The 15,055-nt window shown below is 36.2% G+C and overlaps 1 protein-coding gene across 1 annotated transcript in view; it reads right to left on the bottom strand.

The window, feature by feature from the left end:
• Nucleotides 1-10,403: 10,403 nt before the first annotated feature.
• The window catches only part of GPR149 (G protein-coupled receptor 149), a 102,276-nt gene continuing 97,624 nt past the window's right edge, over nt 10,404-15,055 (bottom strand). Inside the window, exon 4 of the mRNA XM_037827429.1 lies at nt 10,404-12,569. Coding sequence (XP_037683357.1) covers nt 11,997-12,569 — 573 coding nt within the window. The 3' untranslated portion in view covers nt 10,404-11,996. The remainder of the gene's footprint in view (nt 12,570-15,055) is intronic.

Below are 15,055 nucleotides of genomic sequence, written 5' to 3'. Positions count from 1 at the left end.
GAGGATTAAAAATGTATCAATTTAGTATTTTAAAAATATCTTTGATTTGCAAGGTTTCATATCATAAGGGTTTATTAATTGAGTAGATAAAGCTAGGAGGCATGAAGAATGATGCACTTTTTTTAACTTTCATAAAACTACATTATATTTCATGAATTATATCAGTGACAGTGCTATCCTTTCCTTGGGGAGGTCTCTCTTATTCATTGCAGTCTTTCCATTCCTTGTGTTTCTTGGCCTAACTACAGCAGAAATAACATAGTGCTTACTCATAGTGCCTGACACGTAATTAGCACGTGACAGATACTTCTTTTATAGCATTGTCATCCCTTTCCTTCTTCTAGTTGTGATGTAGCCAGCAGATAATTGTTTGGCTTCCAATTATAATACTATAAAGATTATCTGTAGGTCAAAGAAAGAGTCATTCCATGGAGGGTGTGCTTGTACATTTAGTGGCAGTAACTGAAGGATCAGATGGTAGGGGTGGAGGTCTGAAGGATAAAAAAGGTTTATAATAGAGTGAAAGATGGGAGAGAGTTTTGAATAAATAACTTAGTAGGCTAATGGGGCAGGGTTGAGGGCTCACTGAGCTGGTCACCATTTATTTAGATAATTGCATGATTTTTCTTCCATGGTTTTAGTAACTCACGTACAAGCACTGAGAACACAATTTGGTTCATACTGTATGGAGATTTTAAAAAGTGCTTTTTCTTGTTTCAAATTTTTATGCCTTATATCAGATAAAGTTTAATCAACAGAGGTAACAACAAAATTGAGGGGATCCTACGGAAACAGTCATATACTATTTTTACTTCTAGAGAAAATTCAGAGGTGATGAAATATTAAGGATATTATTCTAAAATCTATAATGTAAAAATTGCCAGTGTTTGAAGTAGATTGCCTTTGACATAACCCAATCATTGGAGTATATGAAAAAAAAAAACATAATTCAGGTTAAAGAGCTATAGAAAAATTTTCAGCCTGTGTGTAGGTATGTATATACTAACTTACCTACCTAAAACTAATGACTTAAATGCTGCAACCATAGATTCTTAAGAATTTCAGTTTTCAGTCTGATCAGGGTTGTCTAATGACATTTACTAGAGTTTATGTTAGGGAAGAGCCTGAAATCACATTGAAGCTGGAAGCAGAATGTATCATTAAATATTTTTGTCCATATCATATATAAGAAAGTAAGTTTCTTCAAAGGTTACAAAGTACTTTTTTTTTTTTAACTTCCTATTGAATTTATTTGTAAAATGGCTTGGAGCTCTTTTTCTGACTTTTTATTTGGAAATACTTTAAAACTCACATGAAAGTTACCTTAAAGATAATACAAATTGTATACACAGAACTCCAACATACCACCTCTGCTCCTGCCAGGTACCCAGATCCACCAATTTTGCCACATTTGCCATATCCTTCTATCTGTCTGTCTACCTACCTACCTAACAATCCTTTTGGACAGATGTCTCTTCAAGTCTTTTGCCCATTTTTTTATTGGGTTGCTTGTCTTTTTGTTGTTAAATTGAAGGATTTCTTTGTATATACTACATATTAATCCTTTATTGAATACATGGTTTCCAAATCTTTTCTCCTGTTGTGTGGGTTGCCTTTTTATTTTCATGATTAAGTCCTTTGAGGAGCAAAAGTTTTTTATTTTGATGAGATCCCATTTATTTTTTCTTTTGTTACTTGTGCTTTGGGTGTAAAGGCTAACAAACCATTACCTAACACAAGGTCCTGAAGATGCTTCCCTACAGTTTCTTCCAGGAATCTGAGAGTTCTAGGTCTTATATTTAAGTCTTTGATCCATTTTGAGTTATTTTGTATATGGTGTGAGGTAGGGGTCCTCCTAGTCCTCCTTTTTTTTTCAAATGGAGATCAAGTTTTCCCAGCACCATTTGTTGAAGAGACTGTTCTTCCCAATTGAGTGGTCTTTGCTACCGTGCCAAAAATCAGTTGGCCATAAATGTGAGGGATGATTTCTGAGCTCTCAATTCTATTCTATTGGTCTATATGTCTGTGCTTGTTCCACTACCATGCTGTTTTGATTACTGTGGCTTTGTAGTAAGTTTTTAAATCCAACTTATTCTATTATTATAACCACATAGCTCTCCTTTGGCTACCACTTGAATATAATTTTTTTTCCATGCTTTCACCATCAACCTACTTGTATCTTTGACTTTAAGGTGAGTCTCTTGCAGACAGCATATAGTTGGGTCATGCTTTTTTTTTTAATCCATTCTACTAATCCGCTTTTTGACTGGAGAGTTTAATCCATTTCACCACTGATAATACAGGTCTTTCTTCTGCCTTTGTAAGTCTTATAACTTTTTGTCCCTCACTAATTACATTATACCCTATTTTATATTTATTAGTTTTTTTGTGTTGTATTGCATGCCTTCTCATTTCTATCTGGATATATTTTCATCTGTTTTCCTTGGGGTTACCATGGCATTAAAATTGAACATCCTAAATATATAATAATTATATTTGGTTTGCTACCAACTCAACTTCAATAGCATATAAATGTATTTTCCTATACCCCTCTGTACCCCCACCATTTTTGGTACCTTTTACTACTTATATCTTTGTACGTTGTATGTCCAAAAACCTAGATTTATCATTACTTTTTATGTATTTGCATTTTAGCACCTATAGGAAGGAAGTAGCAGAATTACATGCCAAATAATACAATACAATATACTGGCATTTATAATTACCCACATGGTTACCTTTACCACAGGTCTTTATTTCTTTATACTGCTTTGAACCACTCTCTAGTGTCCTTTTGGTTCAGTTTGAAGAACTCCCTTTAGCATTGCTTGTAGGGGAGGTCTAGTGGTGATATACTACCTCAGCTTTTGTTTATCTGAGAATGTCATAGTCTCTTCCTCATTTTTGAAAGAGTCTTGCTGGATATAAAATTCTTGGCTAGCAGTTTTTTTTCCTTCAGCACCTTAAGTATTTCAACTCACTGCCTTCTTGCCTATACAGTTTCTGGTGAGAAATTGGCACTCAATCTTATTGGGACTCCCTTGGATGCAACATGTTGCTTTTCTCTTGCAGCTTTTTGAACACTCTCCTGGTCTTTTTTGTTTGACAGTATTATCAATATATGGCAGGGTTTATTTTTCTTCATATTTATCCTGTTTGGTGTTCTCTGAGTTTCTTGGATGTACATATTCTTGTCTTTTGCTAAGTTTGGGAAGTTCTCTGTGATAATTTCTTTGACTATTCCTTCTGCCCCTTTCTCTCTTCTCCTTCTGGGACTCCAATCATGCTTATATTGGTGAGCTTGATGGTGTCCCATAGCTGTCTTAGACTGCTTTTTCTTTTAATATTTCTTTTTTCTTTCTGCTCCTCAGCCTGACTCATTTCAACTGTCTTTACTTTCAGTTCAGTAACTCTTCTGCCAGCTCCACTGTGCTCTGAAACCCTGCTGGGCATTTTTTCTTTTCCCTTATTGTAGTCTTCAACTCTAGTAGTTCTGTTTGGTTCCTTTTCAACATTTCTGTATCTTTACTTAGCCTCTCTTATTGTTCAGTCATTGTTTTCCTGATATCCTGTAGTTCTTTCTCTCCATTCCCTTAAGCATTTTTAAGATCTTTATTTTAAAGGCTTTGTTTGGTATGTCCACATTCTGATCATCTTCATTGGTGTTTTCTATATTTTTATTCCCTTCCTTTGGATGGGCATCATTTCCTGTTTCTTTGTTTGTCTTGTTCTCTTTTGTTTCACACTGTACATTTTATCATTTTAAAATGTTAACTCTGTTCCCTTATCACCCAGCTAGTGATAAGACATAGATTTTCTTGAGCTTCAGCCCTCCTACCAGGAAGTTCTGCCCAAGGCAAATGTCCTGTGCAGGGTTTTCCCTGTCTTTCTGGGCCTCTGTCTTATCCTGGGCTTGTTACTTCTTTTGGAGTTCCCCTGTTCACAAAAGTTTGGTTGCCCCTCTGTTCCCCAGGGTACAAAACTCCCTCTTCCAGGTATCTGAAGCCAGTACACCTTTGTCCCAGACCGTCAGCCTCTATAGTTTTTTATATTCCTTTTTTTGCCTCAAGCTGCTTTTGCCTGGAGAGTAAAAGGTTCACCAGGGAGGACTTTCCCAAATCAGTCTTTCCCAGGCAAATCAGGGACAGGGACCCATAATGAGGGTGCAGACTGGTGCCAATGTGCCCTGTGGAAGGGGTCAGGAAGGGCACTGACAATTTCTCCAATGGCTCGCTAGAGCTGAGCTTTCCTGGCCTGCCCAGCAAGTGAACCCTTTTAGCTTTAATTCTCTACCACCTCTGCTCCTGTCTGGGGATGGTTGGAACAATGGCTGCTGCCACCTTTGTCTGGACCAGGCTGAAACAATAGCTACCCTCAGAGCCTAGACTCAGCAATCCAAATTCCTTAATCAAAAGCCATGCTCAGTGATCAGCCGTGCACACTTTGTTCTTGGGAAAGAGGATTTTTATGTCCCTTTCTGTCAGTAGCACCATGTACCCCATGGTGGCCTACTGCAAAAGTAGGGGATGGGTGCTGGTAGCCACCAAGGGGAGAGAGCAATTTACAGTTCTTTACTGTAATTTATCAGCCTCTTCCACTCTTCCCTGGATGCTGTACAGTGTTCTTCTGGCCCCTGGAATGTCAAAATAGTTGTTTCAGACAGTTCCTGACTGTTTAATAGTTGTTATGGTGGAAGGACTGACTCCTGGAGCCCGTTACTCCACCATCTTCCCCAGAAGTCCTGTATATTGATCTTGTATATTGCAACCTCGCTGAACATGGTTACTAGTTCTAATAGTTGTTTGTTTGTTTGTTTTCCCATGGCTTCCTATGATTTTTATATATAAGATTAGGTCATCTACAAATAGATAGTTTTATCTCTTCCTTTCCAATCTGGATTCCTTTTATTTCTTTTTCTTGCCTAATTGGTCTGGCTAGAACCTCCAGTACAATGTTGACATAATAATGTTTTGAAATATCTTTTTCAAATCTTTGGTTATAGGTTTTGCTATGTCCATAATTTATGCTAAAAAGGAAAATACCATTGAAGCTTGTATTCCCCTGGAAGTCTGGGAGATTTTTTGTTTTCCTTTTCTCAAATTTATCCTTCTTCCATTTTGCCAGTTTTGTCAGTTCATGTTGCTAGTTTCTCTATTTTCACTTACCTTTGGGAAAACTTTTGGATAAATCAGGATTTTTTTCAGCTCTTTATCCTAAAATTGGTGATCAGCTGAAGTCTCTTGATCCATTGTTCCAAGAATACCAAAAATTTGCTCTACCAAACCCCTTCAAAGGTATTCTTGAATGAAGAAGAGATTTATATCATCATCATAGTAGATTTCCATATAACACAGGAGTTGCTGAGGATCCATTAACTTCTTTTAGAATCATAGAATTATATATACACTGCCATGTCTAAAAGGGTTTTAGAGATATCTAATCTAAATGGACTCACCTTGTCCCCAATCCTTCGTCATCCATTCTAGAATAAACTGAATTCTAGAGAGGTTAAGTCTGTGTCAAAAAATGGCAGAGTCAGTATCAGAATCAGAGATTAAACTAAGTCTTCTTATTCCTAGCACAGTGCTCTTCTGATTGTACAACCAAGACAGTTAAGTACCAGGAAAGGTTGTAGATTGTGGGCTTATCAGAGTCCCTGTGGAAAACAGTTGAAAAACTCAAAAGAGGATAATTCCAGGAGGGTGTGTGCATATATACACACACACATACACACAAGTGTAAATGTGGATAAAACATAAAAGATTTCAGTAAACTCAAGTTAGTAGCAGCAGAGATGTTATCATCCCTAAGCCAAATGGATGAAGAAAAGGAACAGGAACTTGCATCTTGAAACAAAGTTGCATAGTCAGCTGCCTCAAAGGAGCAGAAACCTTTACTGAAGGGACAGAGCCAGTCCAAGATGACCTTGAAAGGAAACAGAGCAAAAAATACCCTGAACTCATTTTCCTCTTTCCTTCTCATCTCTTGCTGAAGTGCCCTATTGGCTAAACCCAATGGAAAACATAGAAATCTGGGGCAGGTCCCTTGGAGCAGAGGATATAGTGGATTTAGAGGGAACAAGGTAAGAGATCCAACACTCCAATCTAGAACATGCTCTTATTGCAATGAAATGTAAATATCTTGCCAACAAGAGGCAGAGATCAAAAAGAGGATCTCAATGTCTCTATTCCATATCAAATGTAGATTTTATTTGCTTCCAGACTTCTGTTTGGAAACAAAATTCTTTAATCAAACATTCTGTGACTCCAAATGGCTTTGCTTTCTTTGAGAGTTGGGGCATTTTTCAGTTAGGGATCAGGGGGATATTGTAACCTTTAAGCTAAGTTTCTGAAGGCAGGACAGGCCTGTCCCTTTGTATTACCTTCTCTTATGGCATCCAATTATGACATCCAATAATAATTTTCTTATTTCACTCAGAATACTGAAAGGGAAATTTCTGTTTATTCTCTAATAGAAAGAAAAAAACAAACAAGAGGGACTTTTAACAGGAAATTTTCATACATTGCATAGTCATTTTTCTATTTACAATAGTAACTCTGGACAAGGAGCATATACATTTGGTATAACTTGCTTAAGAACTATAGATAGGATGACTATATAATTCATTGTCTAAACTAGGACAGTTTGTAAGTATGAAAGAGTATAGTAATTATGCTAGGAGGAAAATGTGTTTAAACTGGATCTATCCCAGGCAAACCAGATATTTTGTCATCCTATGAAACTGCCATTCTGCTAATCCCATCTGTTATCGTGAGAAGAAAAAGAAATTATAACTTGGTGAAGTCAAAGGGTTTCAGGATCCATGTTAAAGAATTTCTTGGGGGTCTACCATAACACACCTTCCCTTGAAAGCTGTATAATCTCATTAAATTAATAGACTTTCCTCTGCCTAACTTAAGGAAACAATCTTGATCTTAAGGAAAAATATTACGACAGAGTATTGAGACATTTTTGAAGTCAATAACATTTTTGCTAAATTTAAAAAAGATAATGTGAATGTAACATCTTAGGGCCATTGTCAGTATGTAAATATGTAGCTTTATACCCTTATCTGGGTGACCACGGGTTTGTCTAAACCCTAAAAATTTTTGACTCTGACATTTAAAGTTTCTGGGAGTTGTATTCTGCTATGTGGTGGGGACTAAAATTTTTCTTTTGAGCAGATTTTTCCTTTTTCCTGGGAAAGTTACCCAGTGGGACTATACTCATGTAAAGGTAGAGCAAAGATCCTCCTTCTAGTAATTTCAGAATTACAGAATGGCTCCAGAAATCTAAATTGTTCTGCTTAATAATGTAGATTATTGTCAACATGGTCTTTTTATATTTGGATTTTGACTTTTCAATGCAAGCAAGTTGCTGCTTATTCTTGGGAAAAATATAAATTTTATATGTGCGAATGTGTGTATATAATTCATTGTCTAAACTAGGACAATTGTAAGTATGAGAGAGTATAGTAATTACGCTAGGAGGAAAATGTGTTTAATAATAAAGAATTATTATGTGTATTCCTTATGTATTTGAAATTGAGACCTCAATACTCTAGGGAAGATGTGCAGGTTTGATATCCTTGTATTCTGAGCTGGAAAGGAGACTGTATAAATAAACTGACTAAGGTTTAGAGCGGTACAGTCTGGACTAGAGTGTTGATGTCCAAACAGAGTAAAGACCAAATAACTCAAACTTGGGAAAATGTACCAATGTTGGATTATTGTGTGAGGTGCCTCTACTTCTGTACCTGACAACAGCAGTGTCACCATTCATGTTCCATTTTAGTATTGGTGTATGGTTACCCAGTTGAGGTCATGGGACCTGTAGCAGAGACTGACTAGCTAGCTGTTCACCATAGGTTTCTTCTTCTTTTGCACACAACAAGATACATTTCCCAGTCTCCTGTGGATTAGGTGTTGCTGTGTTTTGACTTCTAGCCAATGTAACAGAAGCTGCAGTGATTGAGGTGCTGTATTTCCAGTGCTGCCTCATTAAGAACTCCAGTGCAGGATCCTACATGCTTTTTCCCATCTACCAGCTTAATGCATATGAGCATAGTGATCATGGAAACCAAGCATTGAAAATGTGGAACTATAAGATGGAGGGAATTTAGGCCCTTGAACCAAATCTTGGAGGAGAAAAGCCCAACTGGTAAGGAACATCCATCTAACTGCTACTGCTTCTCTTCAACTCTGCAAATGCCCATGACAGATGTAAACCTGAATCTTCTGGCAAGAAAGACTGAGAAATGTAATTTTCAGGCTTCTAGCCTCTGTGATACATGGAAGAGTTTAGAAGAGTGGCAATCTTCTAGAATATTAATAGAAAACTGGTGCCAGAAGTAATTTACTTTCCTTAAGTTAACAGACTCCATAGATAGACATTTAAGAAATATGCAACTCATTGAAAGTTACCAAGGAAAAGATGTTCCTTGTTGATTGAATTCAGACTATTTGTCACCACTTTCCCTGCTCCCATCTTAATCCTAGCCACCATCAACACTAATCTAGATTACTAAAATAGCCTTCTAATGGGTCTTTCCTGTGATCATCTTTGTACCTGTGTAGTCTTTTCCCCCTCACAACAGACCTTGATTTTTGAAATCAGATCATGTCACTCCTTTGCTCAGTACCCACCAATGGGTTCCCACCTCATTTAGAATAAGTTGCAAAGTCCATACCTGGTCTATAAGGCACTGATGACCTCTTTCCCTTCCCTTATCTGTTTGTCTTTATCTTAAACCACTTTCTGCCTCTCACGCTCATCTGAATTCACAACGACCTTGGATAGTTTCATAAAATGCAAAATGATTCTCACCTCTGGAAATTCGCTGTTCCCCTTGCTGAGACTGCCATTTCCCTAATCACACGGCATGTTCCTTCACTTTATTCATGTCTCTGATGCAGTGTTACCTTATCACTGAGGTATTTCCTGAAGAAATCATTTGAAAAAGCACTCCTCGTATCACTGTCCCTTGATTATGTTTTGTATTTCTTCCCATTTACTGCTACCTGATATGTGTATGTACATACGTATACATATTTGTTTTATTTTTGTTCACAGATATAACCAAGTACCTAGAACAATTTCTAGCATGTAATAGGTATTCAGTAAATATTAGTAAAGTGAAGAAATGAATTAAAGTAGCTGAATGTTATTAGTAAGAATTTAAGAAAAAATCTCTTTATGAACTCCGATACCATGTAACCATGTTGAGAAAAGCTTCCAAACAATGCATAACCAAGTCTCAAAAGATTTTTGACAACTTTTCTTTTATTATATTCTGAGTAATACTGTGATGTTTGCTGTTCTTCAGAATGGATTGCTTGGTCAGTCACAACATCTAGAAACTTCTGAGTCTCAGGGACTATGTGTTTGCAGTTCATAGAAGTCAGCACCAGATGGTGATCTTTTTGTTAGGTAACAAGTAGTTCTGCCTTCAGAAATATGAATTCGTAGAGAAAAGAGATAAGCTATAAAAATTATAGTATTTCTAAATAACAAGAACAATATAATTATGCAAAGGTAAGATACTTGGACAGCACAAGATATCGTTAAGGGTATTTCCCATGCCCAAAACACACTTTCACAATCAGAATCACTCTAAAGAATTGTATGCTTAATTATACTGGCTCAGCTTAACCTCTTTTAACAAGGATCTGGAAGCGTCATTCATGTTTAGATACAGCCCTAGTGGAATTTTCTTGTGGATTCAGCTACTGTTGTCACAGAGTTTGAAGTGTTACAGGTTAGTAATGTGATACACATTAATCTCTCAAACTGTTGCTTTGGGCTAAATAATCCTGGTATTGTGATCACTCTTTTAGTGAATCCATTGTAAAGTCAACTAAGGGCAATTATATGGGAATGTCCTGGTAATTGCCTAGCTGGTTTTTTTTTTTTTTTTCTGTTCCCGCAGACTAAGTCCATATCCAGTAAAAAAGAAAATGGAGTACAAGAGGGAAAGGAGGCATATTGTCTTCCAATCCAATTTTTGTGCTTTTCAAATCTTGATTTGTGCCATCTACTTCTCCCCATTCAGAGTACTGTGCAATTATAAAGGATTTGTTTGCATTCAAACGGTCTCTTTATTATTTTCTTCAGTCATATTATGATCTTGTTTCTAATTTCCTTTCTGCCAGAAATTGTGTCTTAAAGCAACAAAATCACCTTTCTCTTTTAGAATATTATACATCTAAATTTAATATATTAAAACTTATCTTTTACAAAGCATTATTATACTATTAAATTCCTTTTTTCTTTTATAAGAGAAAGTTAAAGCTATTGATTTGAAACATCAGATTTATCTGCCCATTTGCCTCTGTGCTAAAATAGCCCTCAACTTTGGAGATAAAAAGTCTTTTAATTATAGTTCTAGTGAGAAAACTCTTGAATTTGAATTTATATGTTATTATTTGCAGCTTGCTTTAAACATTACTGATGGCATTACATTTGCTTCCTAAATTTAGATAATGAGAGATCAAAACGTTAAATATGAGATGGGGAAAGTTCATTGAGATAATTATTTTAAAAATCATTTTGAAACACCCTTTAAAGATGAAACTCTCTGAAAGCCCTTGTCAAATAATTTAGAATTCTGATTCAATATAATGAAATAGGAAACAAAATTAATTGTTCTAAAAAATAATTCACTTAATCTGTAAATGAATAAATAAGATATGTGAGTGAGGTGGGGATGCTCAAGGTTTAGGACCATGTAGAATATTGACTCAATAACTTCAGGAAAAGAATTAAACATTTAATAATACATTTAATATATATTTCAAGAAAGTGTGGAATGAATTAAGTTAAAAATCACTTCATAATTTTTGAAATATACATTACTAATACTCTAACAAGGTGATCCTTGCATTTATACAATCTCATCAGTTAGAAATTAATCTTGAATGGTACACCTTACAATCATTTAAATGCTGTGAATTTTTTCTGTGCTTGAGATATGCATGTCTCCTAGGAAGAAACTCTTAAAAGTACCTAAATTTGAAACAATATTTGAACTAAAATATTCTATGCTTAAAGAATGGCTAAGAATGTTTGCCAAATCTGCAGCTTTAGCAGCAGATACTTCAGTTTTAGATTTAGAATTGTCCTCTGCTTTACCCAGAAGTTTGTTCTAGTTGGGTGTACTTCTCAGTACTTAATTTTGCCATGTTTCCCTGAAAGTCCTATTCAAGTAAACAAAGCAATTCTACAAATGATGAAATGTACATTTACAACCTTTTCCAAAAATGTGAGTTAAAGACTACTTTAATTCTACCCATGAAACACAATATATTTAAGAGCTAATCTTGACACACTGCAAAGACTAAAGGAAAACATTGTAATATCTAAGAGAAAAGGAAAAAGTAAACAATTAGTATTTCATAAAATGAAAGAAACAATTATTTACAGACATGCTTGTTTCCAAGTTGGAAGTTAATTTGCCATTTACAAACAAGAATGTATTTCTTAGACATCGGTGTAAAGCTAAAGTAAAGCTAAAGCAGTGACTGTAATGAGCTTGTTTTACTAGCCATTTAGGCAAATAAAACTTAAGAATCTTGCTACTTTTCTCCCATTCCCCAAACACCCTTTTCCCCTATAGAAACAGCCAACATTATATGATGTGTGCCTGGGAATGGTATATTCACTGAGTTTATAAACTTTTAATTTATTCTGAGGTTGACAAATAAAACCATTGGTAAACTAAGCCAAGATTTGATTTAGAAAAGATTTTCAGAAATTCAATAAGAAACAAAATCTTTTAATTACCACAGTGTGTGATCTATAAGTAACACATCAAATGCATGAGTGTTTGCCCTAGTTCTTTTCTACCTGTTGGCATGAAAAAGAATTAACTAGTAAATCTGCAACGCTTATGTAAACCGCTAAATAAAAAAGGAAATCAAATTGCCTCAGAAGAAAGGTGTTAGTTTAGCAGTTTGAAGTTGCAGAGCCATTCTTGCTTTTATTAGACCAAATGATTACTAATTGCCCTTGCTTTCTTCCTCTCTTTTCCTGTAAGCTTTATTTAGTAACTGAATTTCCTCCTGGTAGCCATCCTTCTCCTGATGTTGCCTTTTGCTGTTCTGCCTGTGTGCTTCAACGGTGTCCGGAATGGAGATGTTGATATCACCATCAGGATTACTCGTGGGTAAAAAGAGGGAGAATGAGGCTGTTTCCCCTAAATCACAGGAAACGAATCTGTTTTCTTTCCGTGAATAGCGTAGGGATGGAGATCTGACTTGTGTGGAGGACTGGCTGATGTTGCTAATGATCGACACAGTGTCCAAGGCCTCTTCATTGTCACAGATTTCAAGAACCTCCAGGTGTATTTTCACACTGGTGTCCGCAAAGGTTGGGGGAGAGTCCTCTGGGTTCGGTTCATGGCCAACACTTTTGGATCGATAGACTTCTATTTTCTTAGATGCTGGGGTTATTTTTTGCCCTTCTGCGCTTACCTCATAGGTAGAAAGAGAGAGGGTTTTCCCCGTGGGAGCATGGAGAGACACCGTCCCCTGGAACGCACACAAAGGAATGGCAAGGGCACCACCAGAGCGCTAGAATAAAAACAAAACCATTACAGAAAGCTAACTTCTGAGAATAGGCCCTTTGAAAAATCATTTTATTCATCAGAATGGTAAAGTTTTTCTGTATCAGACCTCTTTCCCTACAAGCCTTTGACAGTTGTGGGATTTCAATTCTGCCCCCAGATCCCCCATAGTTCACTATGTCATAGGCCAAATACAATATCTAAGTGATTATAGCCAAGAACATTTCATTGAAAATAAGGAACATATTTGCAAAGTTGCAGGCAAAATTTGTGTATTGATGGAAAGCAATAAATGTTTCTAAGGGAAGAATTTGGGAATAGAATTGGGTAAATATTTACACTCTGGAATGCTTTTATATTTTTGTTATGTATTCAAGTACATAAAAAAAGTTTGTATAGGTTAAAAGAAATGCAGACTGCTTTATCAAAATGCTTTTTTTTCCCTGCTTAATATGCCAGAGAGATAATTTTGAAACTATGGCTCATACTAAGTACAAAGGATATTTCAACTGTGAGTTTGGAGCATACATAAAAGGAACCAAATGTCACCAGAACTGAAAAGTAAGTGTGCTTACTTTTCTACAGGGAAATCAAAGTCATAAAAATAAAACCAATAATAGAGAACTCCCCCACATCTCTGCAAAAACTTGCCTGAAAGTTTGAACCTTTAAAATTATGCCTCATATACTAAGACTCTTTTTTAAGCTGTACTCATCACTGAGAGGTGCTTAAGTAATGAAGAAGAAAATAAGATCTCTCTTTTAAAGGCCTGTACTTCGTATTGTTGCTTCATGTCCTAATACTGTCTACTCATCCCTAATACTGTCTACTCTCAGAAAAAGAAGATAATATGTGATGCCTCTATGGAAGTGGTCCTCAAAGCGGGCATCCCTGGACCAATGGCATCAACATCACCTGGTAACTCATTAGAAATGCAGATTTTGGGGCCCTACCCCAGACCTACTGTGTTAGAAACTGTGAGAGTGAGGTCTAGCAGCCTGTGGTTTAACAAGTTCTCCAGGCTATTCTAATGCAAGGTAAATTTGAGAAGCACTGTTCTAACTAAAGAGCTATGGGCCTAGATAAAGAAGCAGGGGAGTTAGACATTTTTATACACGTGTTTACCACCTGTCAAGTCTGGAGTTTTTTACTGGATTGTGTGTCTGTCCACCAGTCCACTATTCCAATTTAGGATGACCAACCATCCTGGTTAGCCCTGAAATTTCAGCGTCCTGGGAAACTCCTCAGTCCCAGGCAAACTAGAATAGTTCATCACTGTACTAGGCATGGGCCTTTTGCTTCTGGATCCAAGAGTGACTAGAGGAATCTCGAGGATAAGGGTCTCACTATTGGAGAATAGTTTAGATCCCCTATTAAGGGACATTTTTGTGGGAAGATGCATCATGAGCTTCATTAGGAATGCTTTCATGTCCCACTCCTTGAATTTAGGGACAAAAAAAATACAAAGTGAGCAATGAGATGTTTATGCTGCGTTTTAGAAAAATCACTGTTGTGGGTCCATAGGAAGGAAGACTGGGATCATTGAGACATTTTAGGAAATTGTAACAATAGGTAGAGGTTAATTTGCACAAACTGCAGTCAGCAGACTCCTACAGTTCCTGAGACATATGTTATTTGGGGTCCGCATAGTCAACTTGAGAAATGTATTAAATTAAAGTTTCCACAATCAAATCAACTGGACATCATCTTAAAACTGAGTACTGCCATGCAATTTTATTGCTTGTGCTTATATTTTTATGACTGAGAGTGTACTTTTTGAAGGACAAATTTTCATCATGGTTGAAAAACTGGAACTGACATTTTGCTCTTAGCTGCGCCTGGCCCTGTCTGACACAAGAGCACCTAATCATTTCATGGCCATGAGAAGATTTACATTGTCAAAAGCCTTGTATTTGAGTGATCAGTCATTAATATATAGGACCATCCTGAGAAAATGTTTCTGTTATCAAAGGGAGAAACTTCCAGTTTTTTTTTTTTTTAATCAAAACTGTTTGAAACATTTTTCAATCAGGAAAATTTGGCTGTCGTTTAGAAATGTGAATTATTAATATAGCTTTCTCTTTATTCTGAGATCCAGTTGATGTGAAAGCTTCTTGATGCTTTAATGCAAGAAGAAAAAAAATCTTTCTGCACAAGTTTTTCCATTGACATGGTAGGTACACTGTTTTGAAAAAGTACTATGGGGTATACTAGTTTAAAACAGAAAAATGTGATGAGAGAAGTGAGTGCTTAGAAATATAGACATGCCTACCTTAAAAGAACACTCACTGTAGAATCCAACACCATAATTATGTCTTCAGATATACCAATTTATGTCAATGAGCAAACAATTAATATATAAGCAAATGTGATGAAGATTTTATCTGCACCCAGTTTTACATATCCAAATAATACAGATTTCTGTAACTCCCCCAAGCTAACATTTTCTTCAAATGAACAAACAAGCAGTGCTGCATTTACTGAGTTATCAAA

Source organism: Choloepus didactylus, chromosome 1 (genome assembly GCF_015220235.1).
Source record: "Choloepus didactylus isolate mChoDid1 chromosome 1, mChoDid1.pri, whole genome shotgun sequence".
Lineage (NCBI taxonomy): Eukaryota > Metazoa > Chordata > Mammalia > Pilosa > Megalonychidae > Choloepus > Choloepus didactylus.
The sequence above is the reverse complement of the archived record's forward strand: the minus strand, read 5'-3'. Positions and strand labels throughout refer to the sequence as shown.